Source organism: Rhizoctonia solani, chromosome 16, assembly GCF_016906535.1.
Source record: "Rhizoctonia solani chromosome 16, complete sequence".
In the NCBI taxonomy this organism is placed as follows: domain Eukaryota; kingdom Fungi; phylum Basidiomycota; class Agaricomycetes; order Cantharellales; family Ceratobasidiaceae; genus Rhizoctonia; species Rhizoctonia solani.
In genome coordinates, this window is record NC_057385.1 from 1,139,599 (window position 1) to 1,153,160 (window position 13,562).

The 13,562-nt window shown below is 49.5% G+C and overlaps 5 protein-coding genes across 5 annotated transcripts; 3 read left to right on the forward strand and 2 right to left on the reverse strand.

Moving 5' to 3' along the window:
• Nucleotides 1-51: 51 nt before the first annotated feature.
• Nucleotides 52-6,918, forward strand: RhiXN_01598 (Nucleoprotein TPR; the record flags this gene model as incomplete). Its single annotated transcript, XM_043321417.1, has 23 exons — nt 52-352; nt 405-667; nt 719-1,303; nt 1,417-1,545; nt 1,602-1,745; nt 1,795-1,927; nt 1,983-2,126; nt 2,181-2,534; nt 2,588-2,711; nt 2,768-2,852; nt 2,912-3,078; nt 3,133-3,238; nt 3,294-3,499; nt 3,554-3,713; nt 3,764-3,997; nt 4,050-4,264; nt 4,313-4,613; nt 4,664-4,954; nt 5,010-5,096; nt 5,148-5,510; nt 5,556-5,708; nt 5,764-5,823; nt 5,875-6,918. 23 exons carry the CDS (start codon nt 52-54, stop codon nt 6,916-6,918), a joined length of 5,649 nt encoding a protein of 1,882 aa, XP_043187240.1.
• Nucleotides 6,919-7,338: 420 nt separating this feature from the next.
• Nucleotides 7,339-8,686, forward strand: RhiXN_01599 (uncharacterized protein; the record flags this gene model as incomplete). The annotated part of the gene is made up of 3 exons (XM_043321418.1): nt 7,339-7,534; nt 7,593-8,352; nt 8,407-8,686. The coding sequence occupies 3 exons, from the start codon at nt 7,339-7,341 to the stop codon at nt 8,684-8,686; spliced, it is 1,236 nt and encodes a 411-aa protein (XP_043187241.1).
• Nucleotides 8,687-9,299: 613 nt separating this feature from the next.
• RhiXN_01600 (uncharacterized protein) lies at nt 9,300-10,530 on the forward strand (the record flags this gene model as incomplete). Its single annotated transcript, XM_043321419.1, has 4 exons — nt 9,300-9,483; nt 9,546-9,755; nt 9,814-10,114; nt 10,173-10,530. 4 exons carry the CDS (start codon nt 9,300-9,302, stop codon nt 10,528-10,530), a joined length of 1,053 nt encoding a protein of 350 aa, XP_043187242.1.
• Nucleotides 10,531-10,858: 328 nt separating this feature from the next.
• Nucleotides 10,859-11,688, reverse strand: RhiXN_01601 (IncA domain-containing protein; the record flags this gene model as incomplete). Its single annotated transcript, XM_043321420.1, has 6 exons — nt 10,859-10,911; nt 10,975-11,010; nt 11,069-11,084; nt 11,136-11,252; nt 11,314-11,443; nt 11,519-11,688. 6 exons carry the CDS (start codon nt 11,686-11,688, stop codon nt 10,859-10,861), a joined length of 522 nt encoding a protein of 173 aa, XP_043187243.1.
• A 181-nt stretch (nt 11,689-11,869) lies between these two features.
• On the reverse strand, nt 11,870-13,493 carry RhiXN_01602 (uncharacterized protein; the record flags this gene model as incomplete). The annotated part of the gene is made up of 2 exons (XM_043321421.1): nt 11,870-12,999; nt 13,061-13,493. The coding sequence occupies 2 exons, from the start codon at nt 13,491-13,493 to the stop codon at nt 11,870-11,872; spliced, it is 1,563 nt and encodes a 520-aa protein (XP_043187244.1).
• Nucleotides 13,494-13,562: the final 69 nt, after the last annotated feature.

Consider the following 13,562-nt stretch of genomic DNA (forward strand, 5'->3'; position numbering starts at 1 on the left):
AAGACAACGTCAGCTGCAGAGGACGATGCCGTATCTAATGCCTCGTACTCTATGTCGCCGGTGATAGGGCCGGCCGTACTGCTTCCAGACGACTTGCTGTCCGCACAAGACGATTTGCGCTCTTTGTTGGGCCTCGATGTTGACCTCGCTCAGCCTACCAGCGAACTGCTATTTACTGCATATAGGGCTCTTCTAGGGGTTCAGGAGGAGGCTCGGGCTGAAGTCGTGCGGAAAGAAGTGGAGCTGGAGCAGGCTATCCAAGACCATGAATCCCGCCTGAACGAGCTGGAGTCTAGGTTGGACGAGAGTAGACAGGAAACCGCGGCTGAGAGGCAAAAGAATTCCAATCTCGGTGAGTATTCTCGCACGTTACTACTTCTAATTGTTAACCACCACGTTCATAGTCTCTGCGAATGCTGAACTTAACGCGCGCCTCGAATCGATGTCAGCCACGTCCACCGATAACAGCGCATTGTCCCGCCGAGTCGAGGAAGTGGAACGGGAAAAACGAGACTTGTTGCTTGTCGTAGATCGCTTGAGAGAAGACTCAGTGGCCACGGAGACTGAGCTGGAATCTGTGCGTTCTCGCCTCAAGGAGACTCGCTCTGAACTTGCCACGGTTCAAACTGAGGCCTCCGAGGCCAAGTCCAACGAGACAACTGCCAAGGTGAGCGCATAAAATTCGTACAAAACGACACTGTCTGAACATTTGCTACAGTTCAAGCTGGAGACGACTACCCAGGAGCTCGAAATCTTGCGTACCGACCATGCTCGCCTCACTACTTCCCTTTCCCAAAAATCTGAACAGCTCGCCGCTCTTCGTCGGGAAACTGCTTCTCAAATAACCACCCTCCAATCCGAAGTGTCCGCTGCCCAGAGCACCACCAACTCCCTGAATGCCACCCTTGCTTCTGTTCGTTCGGCCCATGAATCTCTACAAAATCAGCACACTACCGTTCTCGAAAAATTAGCGCAAGTACAAGGTGATGCAGGAGCCGAGCGGGCACAGGCCAAAGCTCAGGCTGATGCCCGAGAACGACTCATTGCTCTCTTGGAGGAGCGAAATGAAGAGGCTGTTAAGCGCGTGCGCGAAGTCGAGGGCGAATATGAAGCTGTTCTTGAACGAGCTGAGAGGCGGGAGCACAAGCTTGAAGCCGAACGCGATAAGGCTCAAGCCCGTGCTGAGGAATTAGATGGCGTTGTACGAGGCTTTATGGCTGGAGAATTTGCTCCTGGGGCCGATGTCTCCATGTCGGTTGGCAACACATCTATTGGCCCTGGTATTCCTGGCACCCACGAGCTGGTACTCCGGGCGGTGTGATACCCTCGACCCCTCGCAATTTGGGCACTCCTAATCCGTTTGCCACGCCTTCCCTGTTGTCTCCAACTGCCCAACTGGCTTCTCGGAGCCAAAAGGGCGGCAAGTCCTACACTGAGGTGTACGCCGATTATGTGCGTATGTCGGACGAACTTAGCAAACAAAAACTTGAGACCCGACGACTTGAGGAGTGTCTCGCAGGAATTTTAAGAGACATCGAAGAGAGGGTAAGACTCAAGAGAATAATATCTTATTTTCAGTACTAAATCTTGTCGGGAAACAGGCACCTTTGCTCACGGAGCAACGCATCGAATACGAACGACTGCAACAAACCGCTGCTGATCTGACCCAGCAACTCGCGGATGCTCTCAAGGCGCAAGAAGGTATTCGTGCTATCGAGTCGGACCGAGACAACTGCAGACGAGAGGTGAGTTTACTTTCTTCATGGCGTATCACACTACTGAGTCTGTTCGTAGATTCAAGTCTTGCAGACTCAGCTCGCTGATCTTTCACGCCAAGTTGTTGTCCTTACACGGGAAGTTGCGATTAGGGATGATCCCTCCTTGGCTAACGAAGATTTCTCGGTTCCCAATGAAATGGACGAAGATAGTACGTCTTGGTATTGTTGATTTGTGGAGTTTTTGTGACTGACTAGTGCGAGTAGCCACTGCCACTGACGAATTGATCACATCCGAGCTCGTCCTTTTCCGTTCGCTCCCTGAACTTCAGGCCCAAAACTCTCGTCTCCTTCGCATGACGCGCGAGCTCGGCGACAGACTCGAGAAGGAGATTTCCAACTCTAACGAGGGTGAGTCTATAAGTCGATCGATTTGCCGTCGTTTTAATCTAATATTATTTATAGGAGAAAACTTGGATGCTGCTTTGCGCGAGGCAGGAGAAGTCGTCGAACGCCTCGAAAAAGAAGTCGAATCTTTGAACCTTCGAACTGAAAGCCTCAAACGCGAGCGAGACGCATGGAAGCGAGTTGCTCGAGGCAATGCTCCTGCTGAATCCATTGTGGCCACATCCACCGGAGAGGAACGTATTCCGGCTGAATTGGTGCCTGCCCGAGTCGACGAAGAGTTGTTGAAACAATTAGAGGAACGAACCAAGGAGGCCGCACAGCTTAGGGAGGAGCTGAATGCTGCACAGCGAGAGGGAGCTAGGTTGGGTGCGCAAGTTGCCAAGACATCAGCACAGGTCACTTTCCTTGAGGGTATGCATTATAGTCTTTTCAGTCATGTGAATTTTAAACGAACCTTGCTACAGAACAACGTCGTCTTTCGGCTCAAACCGCAGAGATGCAGTCCCGCGAGCTTGCGGAGATGCAAAGGCGTGTGAGTGAGATGCAAGGATTGAACACTCAGTTGGAGATTGCGTCGAGGCAAGCGGGGTCAGTATTTTTATAAGCCTGAGAATCGCTCCGTTTGTGTTAACTCGCCAACATAGTGACATTGCAGAGGAGGCTCGTGCAACAGCGGAGAAATTGAGAAATGACGCTGCATTGCTGAGAGCCGAGAACGATCTCTGGAAGGTACTTTGTTAAGTTTGTATTCCCAAGCTCCTCTACTGATGATGTCACAACCCCTACAGAAAGTGGAAGCTCGTTTGATGGAAGAAAACAAGAATCTGTCTCGCGAGCGCAGTCACTTGAGCGAGCTTATGCGCAATCTGCAAACTATCCAACACGAACACGAGCGGTCTGGCGCGTCAGAGAAACGAAGGCTCGAAACCGATGTGAAGAGGCTCGAAGCAGATTTGTATGTGTTATTGCTTTGGACTGTAATCCGTTCAAGCTAAATTCGGTACCACAGGGAGGCTGTGCGAGCCAGGTTAGACAAAGAAACTGACAGGAATCGTGCTACCGTACTCCAGAAAGACTCTGAGCTACGCGAATTGCAAAGTAAACTGGATCGTGTGGTGAGTTCGTTCCAACTGTTGCAACGCCATATGATTCTGACTACTAGTTCCACAGAACGAAGACCTGAGCAAGACCCGCGAGACGGCTTCAGTCGCTGAGAACAGCCGTGTCCATTTGCAACAACGGGTAGATACGCTCGTCAAGGAGGCTCAATCATTGCGCGAGAAATTGGCTGTCTACGAAGGCCGTGCTCCTGGAGCTCCGATGCCAGAAGGCCTCAACCGCGAGCAGCAGCTCGAGATCGAGTTGGGCGACGTTAGGTATGGTCGGGTGGGGTCGCCCTAACTGCCTGTGTACTGATGATCTCTGTGTAGGGCTGCGCTCAAAATTGCCGAGCTTGACCTCGCGTCAGCCCGTGAGCATGTTGAACAATTCAAGGCTATCTCCGAAGCGTCCGAGCAGGCTCTTCGTGAACATATGGAGACTTGGGACACATTCAAGGAGGAACAGGAGGCACTTATTGCGCGCAAAGACGTATGTTCTCTCTTATGCTACCCAACCTCACGCGTTTACACTCCCACCAGGCCGACATTGCTGCTCTAGAAGAACGACTCCGTGGCCTACTCGATGACTTTACCAAGACCTCTTCTGAACGCAACCAGTTCCAGCGTGACTTGGAGGCTCAGCGTGTATCATTTGAAGCCGAGAAGCGTGAGCTCGAAGGCGCCATTGCCGATCTCAGTAAAGTCGATGGTAGTGCCCAGGCCGCTCACCAATCGGCACAAGAAGACCTTCGTGCACAGGCTGCCCTGGCTCAGGTTCGTGACTACACTATTTAGCATCTGCATTATTGATAACATTGACCAACAGCAAGCCAATGAGAAATATGAGCGGGAATTGCTTGCTCATGCCGAAGCTCTCAAGCAGATCAATCAACTCAAGAGTACCATCACCGATCTCCAGAACGAAGTCAGGAAGGCAACTACTACTTCCGAAACTGCCTCTTCGAATCTTAAAGCGTCTGAGGCAAGCTGGACTCGTCAGAAAGAGACCATGGAGAAGGAGTTGTCGGAGCTCACTAATCGGTATATACCTTTTTTCATAACATTTCATATGTTCTAACTCTTTGCTAGTATGACTGCCCTCCAGCAACAGAATGCGTTACTTCATACTCAGCTTGAAGATGTCAATACTCAGGCAGCAAAGATTCGCCAGACCGCGAATGCGGCTGCCGAGTCGTTGGCGATTGATTCGAACGAGAGCGACGTTGATTCGAAGATGCAACAACTTCGAGAAGTCATTGCTTTCGTACGCAAAGAGAAAGAGATTGTCGATCTTCAACTTCACCTCGCTCAAGTCGATAATACGCGTGTAAAATCGGAGAACGAGCGCTTGGCAGTAGCGCTGGATGAGGCCAGGACCACCCTATTGAAGGTATACTTACTTTCGATTACCGCAGGGAGCATTCTCACAGGTTTAAATAGGAACGAGCCCAGGCAGCCGAGGCGTCGGTTTCCTCCACACAGCATGCGGAGCTCGTTGATAAGATTAATCAACTTAATATACTACGCGAGAGCAACGCTACCCTGCGCTCAGATTCCGAAGCAAATCGCAAGAAAGCTGAACGACTACAAAGTCAATTGCTTCGTCTCAAGACCGAATTCGAACCTATCAAACTCGAACTGGTTACGGCTAAGGCAGAACTTGAAGAACGCCAACGACAGAACGAGCAATTCCAGAAAGATATCGAGCAACTCAAAGAACGATTTGCTTCAGTGAGCCTATCGATTTGATGGCCCTTAGATAAACTCGTTGACAACAGCTTAATAGCATGATCGCATCGATCCTGAACAACTTAGCGAAGCAACCGCTGCGAAGGAGGCCGCGGAAGCCAAGGTGGTCGAGCAAACTACCGAGGTCAGCAATTTAATGACGTCACCATCCGAATGATACTCACGTATGCCTTAGGTTGAGAAGCTACGCAATGCTGCTCGAGGTTGGAAAGAGCGCTATGAGAACTTCTCTGTCAAGACCCGCGAGGAACTCACGAAGCGTAACAACCAGATTGCCCAGCTTGAAACAGAAAAGAATGAGGTGGTTGAGTCCGCTCGAACAACCACGGCTGAGCTTGAACAACTGAAGGCTGAGCTTGCTAAAGTTCAAGCCAGTGGTGGTAGTAGTAACGATATCCAATTGAAGGCACTGGAGAAAACAAAGGCCGCTTTGCAGGCATCGGTGGAGGAACTGACCGCCAAAGTAACAGCATTGGAGGCTAGCGCAGCTGCTGCTCCAGTTTCTGTTGAGGGCGCTCCAGAGCAACAGTCCCAAATTGTGAGTTTCTCTTAAATTGGCTGAGGCTGCTCTAACGCTTCACAGGCCTCACTTCAAGCCGAGCTCGAGATTTTGCGTAATGAGAAGCAGGCGCTTGAGGCTGCCCAAACCGCAGTGCCCAGTGCGGACCAAGAATCTCTGAAGAAAGAGAAGGAGAAAGCAGAAGAAGAATTGAAGGAGTTACGCACCAAACTGCAGGTAAGGCCGTGCATTCCCTTATGTATCACTATCTTATATACATATATACATCCAGGCGCTCGAAACTCGTAATGCGAAGGTTTTCAACGATGCCAAAACCTTCAGGCGAGAAAAGGTATGCATTTGTTTGCATTTGTCTGCATTGTTTTTGATCTGAATTGAACAGATCGAGGCCGAACGAAAAGTCCAGCAACTTACAACAGAACTCGCGGAAGCCAAGGCCAACACCGGCGCTGAAGCAGCAAGTTCTACTGAAGAATCAGATGCCCAGCGCGAAGCTGAAAAAGCTGCTGCGATAGAAAAGGCGGTGACTGAAGCGACTGACAAACTCCGCGCTGAGCTTGCGACCGGCGAGAAAGATGCAAAACCGTCGGAGGACATCGTTGCACTCAAGGCGGCACACGAGGAGGAGGTCAAGAAACTCAACGAGGAACACGCGGTGAAGTTGGCTGAGTCGAAGGCCGCTAGCACGAGTGACAACAATAACACGGTCAGCGAAGAAGCTCTCAAGACCGCACGAGAAGAAGGCATTTCCGCCGGCAAAAAAGAACTCGCCTCCAAGCTAACACTCCTAGAACGCAAGCTTCAAAACAAGGACGCATCGATTGCTACACTGAGCAGTCGCAATGCTGAACTGGAGCAGTTGCTCAAGGCATCTAGCTCCAACTCTCCCGTGACGACTGCAGTTCCCGCTACGGAAACTAAAGCCGCTCCCAAGCGCACCGGATCTATTTCCACTCCAGCTGCCCCCACAACAGCGGCCGCCAACTCTGCCGGGTTGCCAGGGAAGCCTGCTCCTAACGAAACCGCCCCTACGACTGTACCTGCGTCTGCACCTGCACCTGCGGGTGCCGGTAGAGGTACCGCCTCTACTCGTGCTCGTGGAACCGGTGCGACTCGAGGTGCAGCAGCTCGTGGCCGCGGACGAGGTGGGATGACTGGTGGGTCTGTATTAGATGGCGTGAATGCGGTTCTTGGCGCTGCTGCTGCAACAAATACTGGTGGGACTTCGATCGCAGGAGCTGCCAAACGCCCTCGCGAGTCTGAAGCTGCTGCTACTGCTGAAGGTGGTAGTGAGTTGGCCAAGCGTTTACGAAGTGCGGATCCTTCAAATGCTTCGGCAAAATCTGGCGATGCCGCTACCAGCACAACTGCTCCTACGCGTGTGCTCCCTCCACGAAACCGCCAGCCTCCCGCAGCGACTCAATAAGATATCTAGATCTACTGTAATGCACCCTACGCTTATTCTTTGTCTCTTTCTTTCGCTCTGATGTATGCATGTCTTTGTTATTTCACGAAATCCAAGCATTCAAATCTTCTAAGGTTGACCCGTATGACGAAGAACGTTTGAGAATTGGGTAAAACACCAGTATACGCCTACAACAGCGGCACCATCTTGTGTACTTTTACTATATGTCGACGTCTATACGACTTTGGGACTTTTATTTGTTCTCATCTGTGTACATTGCGCGGGGGGGGGGGTGCTCTCTGTGTTTTCAGCCACGCTTTCCCTTCCGAATCCACGACCTTTGGGATCAATATTGATGTTGAGAAACGCGCACACGTGATCGAGTTGTTTTTGGTAGATCCCTCCTTTCACATACAGGCGCGATACCACTTTATCAGTCACATGGCGAACGCTCCGTTACATCCAATTGTCATCCAGGCGTTTGTTACCGGTCCTTTCGAATGCTTGGGAGAGGGGCTGCTTCATGATGGCATTGGACGAGAAGAGCCCGACACTCTTAAAAGCTTGATTGCCCCCACAAAGACATCCAAGCGAGTTGCTATCGAGGATAGAGAGCGTCCTAAGAAATGGTGGAAAGGTATAACATGATCTCACGCTGGTTGGTGCCGTATAGAAGCTGAGAATTCCTTGTGTAGCGCAATGTCTTCACTATGGGCTCCAAGTGCCTTCGGCCGCACCTATAAGCACATACCGAGTACATTTAGAAAACGGTATTCGCCAACGGGGCGGACTGAAGCTTCCACAGGATCTCGCAAGCCTGGAGCTCGAGCAGAATTCCAAGTTTAGACATCTTAATGCTCAAGTTCGCGAGGCGACTAGTCGGAGTAGCACCCAAGCAAAGCCGTCCCAGGCCAAGGCAAAATCAATTCAGTCAGCCCCAACAGCAGCGCTCGAATCGGCACCAAAAACCAAAGGCAAATCGAAGCCCAAGACCGAACCGGAGCCCAAAGCAAAGGAGCCACGACCCAAGGCAGAACCGGAATCCAAGATCCAGCCCAAAGTCAAGTCTGAAAAGACCAAGTCCAAGCCAAAAGCCAAGTCGTCCGCAGGAGCTTCTGGAGATGCTGCGGATTCCAAGCAAACTACCACAAGCAAGCGTAAAGCAGAGACAGTTGTTCACCATGTGTATCATTACGATGGAGATCGACTCGACCAAGCCGCAGCCACTTCCATTGTCGGCCAAGAAACCGGAAAAAGGCCAGCAAAAAAAGCACGTACCGCCGCTCCCCCGGCCGATCGCGATCATTCACCTGATCTTCCGCCAAGCTACTCGCAGGCCGTTTCTTGTGCTAAGCAGACTGCTCGTCGTACTGGGGCAAGTGCTCCCCAGGGCAAACAAACAGCCCGCCGACATAGATTCTGGAAATTAAATGGACATTACGAAATTAATTGCACGTATGTGGATTACCAACTTCTTACCAGGTAGCACACCTCAATTCTTGACCTTAGATCGGAGGAGCAATGGTCTTTGCCCAATTGCAGGCCTTGCGTCAGCATTCGGTTTGGCGACAGTAACCTGGGTGAACCTGACTTCGAAGGGCTGCTTGAGCTCCCAGGGTTTATGACATGCGTTCTCCGTCTGAAAGAAGGGGCACCTCCACCAGATGATGGTTACGTTCGCTTCGAATGGTGCGGCCAGGAGAATGAAACGGGAGAAATACTCACTCCAAGCATGAGCCAGGTTGGATGGTTGAAAGTCCATCCTGAGCAATTATACATAAAGGAATGATTACTGGGCGCTGTGGCGAATTTACTTTCAATGGTAATAAGGTTGGCCCCGAGGATCTTGAAGGTTACACATGGGAGGATTTTGGAAAGGATGCTTATGAAGAAGCCAATCGACGTCGGTGGGGTTAGGATCTGATAGCTTGTTGTATGCGTAACATCCACAAGCGAGACACATGTACTATATATAAACTTATTTATCTTGGTCAACAGAGAGGGTTGTCCATTCCTTTGCAAAACAAATTATAGTAACCCAATTGGGCTCATTACAATGGGCCTGACCTCGAAGTCGCCTACTCTGTGTTCTCTTCTTGAGAACAAGAAGTATCGAATGGACGATAACATTTTTGGATTGGCCTCTCGACAATATGAGTGGTCTTTGGAGTGATTCATGATAAAGATACACAGAAATTCATTCGCACCTTGATGAAACAGTCGTCGAGCCCTAAGTCACGTGACGGAGGGATGTCGTCCGACTGTCAATCCCTCGACCAATCCCTTCTCCTGCTCTCTTACAACAAGGGCATAACAGACACGGTCGATCTGCCACAATAAGATTAACTCAATAGTCCTAGCAAAAAAATAAAATAATAAAGCCCGCTGTCCAACCACCAGCTATGGCAGATCGACTGGCTGTCATTCCCGTCGCTTCTGGACCTTTCGAGTGCCGCGGCGATGGCCTACTTTACGGAGGAATAAAATGCGAAAACCCAAAGACGTTAAAGTACCTACTCCTTCCAACAAAGTCTTCTAAGGTGGTTGTGACCAGAGACAGGGATCATTCAAGGATGTGGTGGAAAGGTGCGCCACGTTTGGATGGTCAAGTAATAATGTACTGACTCTGACCTCACCTTTCCTGATAGCCCAGTGCGTCCATTATGGACTCCCCTCACCTCCATATTCCACTATCAACACCTATCGCGCTTGCCTCGAGAGGTCTCTCAGACAGCGTGGGGGCTTTACAAGACCACAGCAGTTGATCGACTTGGAAATAGAATTGAACGCGACGTTCAGGCGTCTTAATCCCTGGGTCTGCGATACAGCTACCTCCAGCTTTCAGCAAGAGCTTAAGCGTGAGTCGGTATTTGATCCCCGAGTACCACGCTAACTGAGTACGGGGGCTTCGAATAGCGACCGATACGCAGAGGAAACCCCCCACCAGACATAAGCGAACAAATTCAGGCTCTTCCCAGACCAAAGACTCAAAAAAGCGCAAAATAGACACTACGTATCATGTTAATATCAGTCAGCCATGTGGAGGAGAAATCAGCGTTCCGGTGCCAATGACAAGAGCGCCTGTCGACCCATCTGCGCCGTTCGCGCACAAGCACCACGATCGTCCACCAGTTGTGTCGAAGAAGTCCGGGGAGAGACAAAACGTCCGGAAGGGTATTCCGGGAGGGTCCAGCGGTAAATACGAGCTCGATTGTGGGTAAGTCTGATTTTATTGTCTTCATATTCCGGGACTAATTCATGGAAACTTCGTATAGCTTCGGGTCTAATTCTCGGTCCAAGGAGAAGCCTAAGCTCTATGTTACGATGCTTGAATCTGGGTGGTTTCAAGCTGCTTTATTACTGCCGGGCTTTTTCGAATGTTTGATCCGCCCAAGAACCGACGTTACAGTTGCAATTAATGGATACCTTCGTTTCGAATGGTGTGGGTGGAATGAGCAGGCGGGTGAAATTGTGCCTCCTAGTGCAAAGAACATAGGATGGCTAAAAATATATCACGCTGAAGGTAGGGTCAAAGGCGCAATACAAACGCCCTTGGGTCCCTACTTGATTCAAGGACCAAGAGTTAAATCTGGCTCCCACGTTATTCAAGAAAAATGGGAAGACTACAGTTAACATACCTACATCCGTGTAGGAGGTTAAAGCGTATCTTCAATATTATTCTATAACATTAACAAAGGGCACTCCCTTTAGATTACTAGCGTATCCACTTCGTTCCCAATAATCACATTTGTAAATACCCGGTCTGCTTCGTATACCTCATAAAGTGGCCTCGTGTAATCATATATTGTCTGTAAATGTCAGAAGTGAAAGAACACATTCATACCTGATTAGTCTTCCCTTGGAGATTCAAAAATGCAAGCGGATATTCTGTTCGATAATTGGACATGACATTGAATCATAGCTACGTTTATAAAGTCAATGGACCCTATGTCTAAGGTACTCAAGTACGTTGAGCACCAGTTTCTTTTTTGATTACAGAATGCAAGTCTTGTTCTAGAGGTATTGCATAGGAGTCAGCGTCTTCGTATCATCAGTAGGGTTTTGGGGTTCACTCACGCATTCCCCAAACATGAGAGCGCAAGTCGAGGAACTCTAAAATTGGGGTCATCGTCCATATAGCTATTTGACTTCCATATTAGAAACTTCATACCGATATGAAGTCCATCCTGGAAAAATATCAATCAAACATATGCAAGGCGAAGGTCAATGGTACATACCACAAGTTTCTTTGCTTCTGATCGTGCCTTTTGTAGATCTTCCTTGCTTGAAGTGTTTTCTGCCAGTGCCTTTAAATCTTTCTCCACCTCTTCGATACGTCGCACGTGCGAGGACACCTGTGAAGTTAGTCGAGATCTCCATTATTGATCATTATTTTCTTGGTAATAGTGTACTTACCTTGCGAGTACTGGCTTGGAGCTCTTCGACACTAGCCTGGAGCTGAGCGGATGCTGCCTGGTACTCCTCAAGCAAGTGGTATGAAGCGTAGGCAGATGCGAGTGAAAAGCCCAATAAGAACCCAAATATACTGTCTCGGAAGGAAAAAATATTCAATGAAGTGATTAAGTAGATGTATTGATACCAGATATCTTTTCGGACTCACCCTCCACGCAGACCACCTATTGGCCGTTTGACTTTCACAGGCGCAATTTCCACGCCCGGAGGGAGCCCAGTGCTCGTGCTAGATGCTTCCGCAAAGCGTGGCGCATTCGTCGTCAAAAGCCGACGACTAGGTTGGGCGATGGAGCGTTGCAGACAAACACGGGCGATCATTGAGGATCAAAGTAGGTTTGGGTAAGGGATGAGTTTGATTGCAAATACCCAGATGCCAGGCATGGTAGGCACCAAACCTATGCTTCTCCAACAGGGTTTATAAGATTGTCAAATACTGTAGTTACACTTGACAAAGTAGATCACGCATACACGACGTGAAAATTTACATGAATCGGGATATTCAACGACGTGCCTTGCGCTTCACTTGTAATACGTTGACTGGGACAGGGGTGGCCACATTATCTCGGGGAATCAATGGAGGATTGTTATTGACCACACTTTGGTAGATGTGTGCATGATAAAACGATGAATTGATATTCTCAGCTTCGCTCTCGCCAGGAGTGGCAACCACACCATCACATAGGGTGCGAATTGATGTTTCGAGGAGCTGGGTTGACCGTATTGCTTTTTCAGGGGTTGAGAACGCATGGTTCATTAACGACTGCAGAATTCGTGTGTGCGTAGGCAGTGGGGTATATTCGTTGGCGATCTTCGCGTCTGACTTAACCGGTGCCTTGGAGTTCTCAAATAAAGCAACGAAGAACGCAGTTACAGCTCCCAAGGCACATTCCTGCCGGAATCCCATGCGTTCCCAAAATTCTTTTGCAGATACTGCGGATAGTGCAAGGCGTCCCCGGCGTACAAGCTCAGGTTCTGCATGTGCATTGCTCTTTGGCTGACTTGGAACGCCTGAAGGAGGTACCAAAGGCGCGCCCGGGAGAGCTTTTTCGGTAGCTGATGGCGTATCTGGAGTGGGATTTTCATCTACCGGGGGCATGCTATCATTATTAACATCCGGGTCCGAGGGCTTTGCTGGAGAATTGTTGGCATCTACCCGCCGACGTTTTTTTAGACGAGATTGTGAAGGCGAATCAGAAGCAGACTGGGGAGAAGAATCTGGGGCTTTCTGTGACGATATAGAACGAGGCGTTCGCGTTGGAGTTGTAGGAGACGCTGGCCTGGAAGCTGCCTTGGGAACTGGAGGAGGCACGTCTGTCTCGGAAGTCGTACTCGCAATTTCTCCCAGGAAACGAGCCTTGGGATCATCGGAAAAGGTAGGGATTAAATATGCGATAGATTGGACCTTGGTAGAGTCCTTGGATGAGGAAGAGTTGATAGTTGGGTCTTCAGTAGAATTTACTGGGAGAGGAAATGTAATTGAAGCATCATCATATGGATGCCCATAAAACCAAGGGAGCTCCCCCGCTTGTGCCATCTTAAAACTGGAGCCCGATGACAATGTATGATATGCTTCTATATCGTTGAAGCCAGGAAGGATATACCACATTTTCGTGCCCTTGAAACGAGTTTCTAAGGATGGCCCAGATATAATCAGAGAGTAGCTCATAATTTTGGTATTCTACGTTCATACCTGGCTGACTGCTCTCTGCGACATCCTTCGCGACATCACCAAAAAGACTCCACCACCATCTCACCAGGCCCGCATCATTCAGGACACGTTTGTTTTTCCAGTCCGCTGAATCAGGGAACAGGTACTGGGATTGAGCACGGGCAAATAGATGTACCCAAACTCTTTGGCCACATTCGGTGGGACGTGTATCAGGCCTGGCAAAGAAGTCTATAGTAGCACGTGCAAGGGTACGTGCAGGAGACGGTGCGACTTTTGAGAAGCCGGTTGTGTCAATTTTTCCGATATAGAGAATGGACGAAGCAGTTGTAGGAAACAGATAAAGAGTCGCTTCGAGCGCTGCACACAAAATACGTGGCGTAGTCGTTATATCTGTAGGAGTGAGGACTTCAGGATCTGCGTTCTCTGAAACAAGTAGAAGTATATTTTGCGACATTATCTTATGGCTTTTAGATATCTGTGCATAGGGAAAGAGCTCATGCTCGCGCTGCGGAGAAGAGATCAA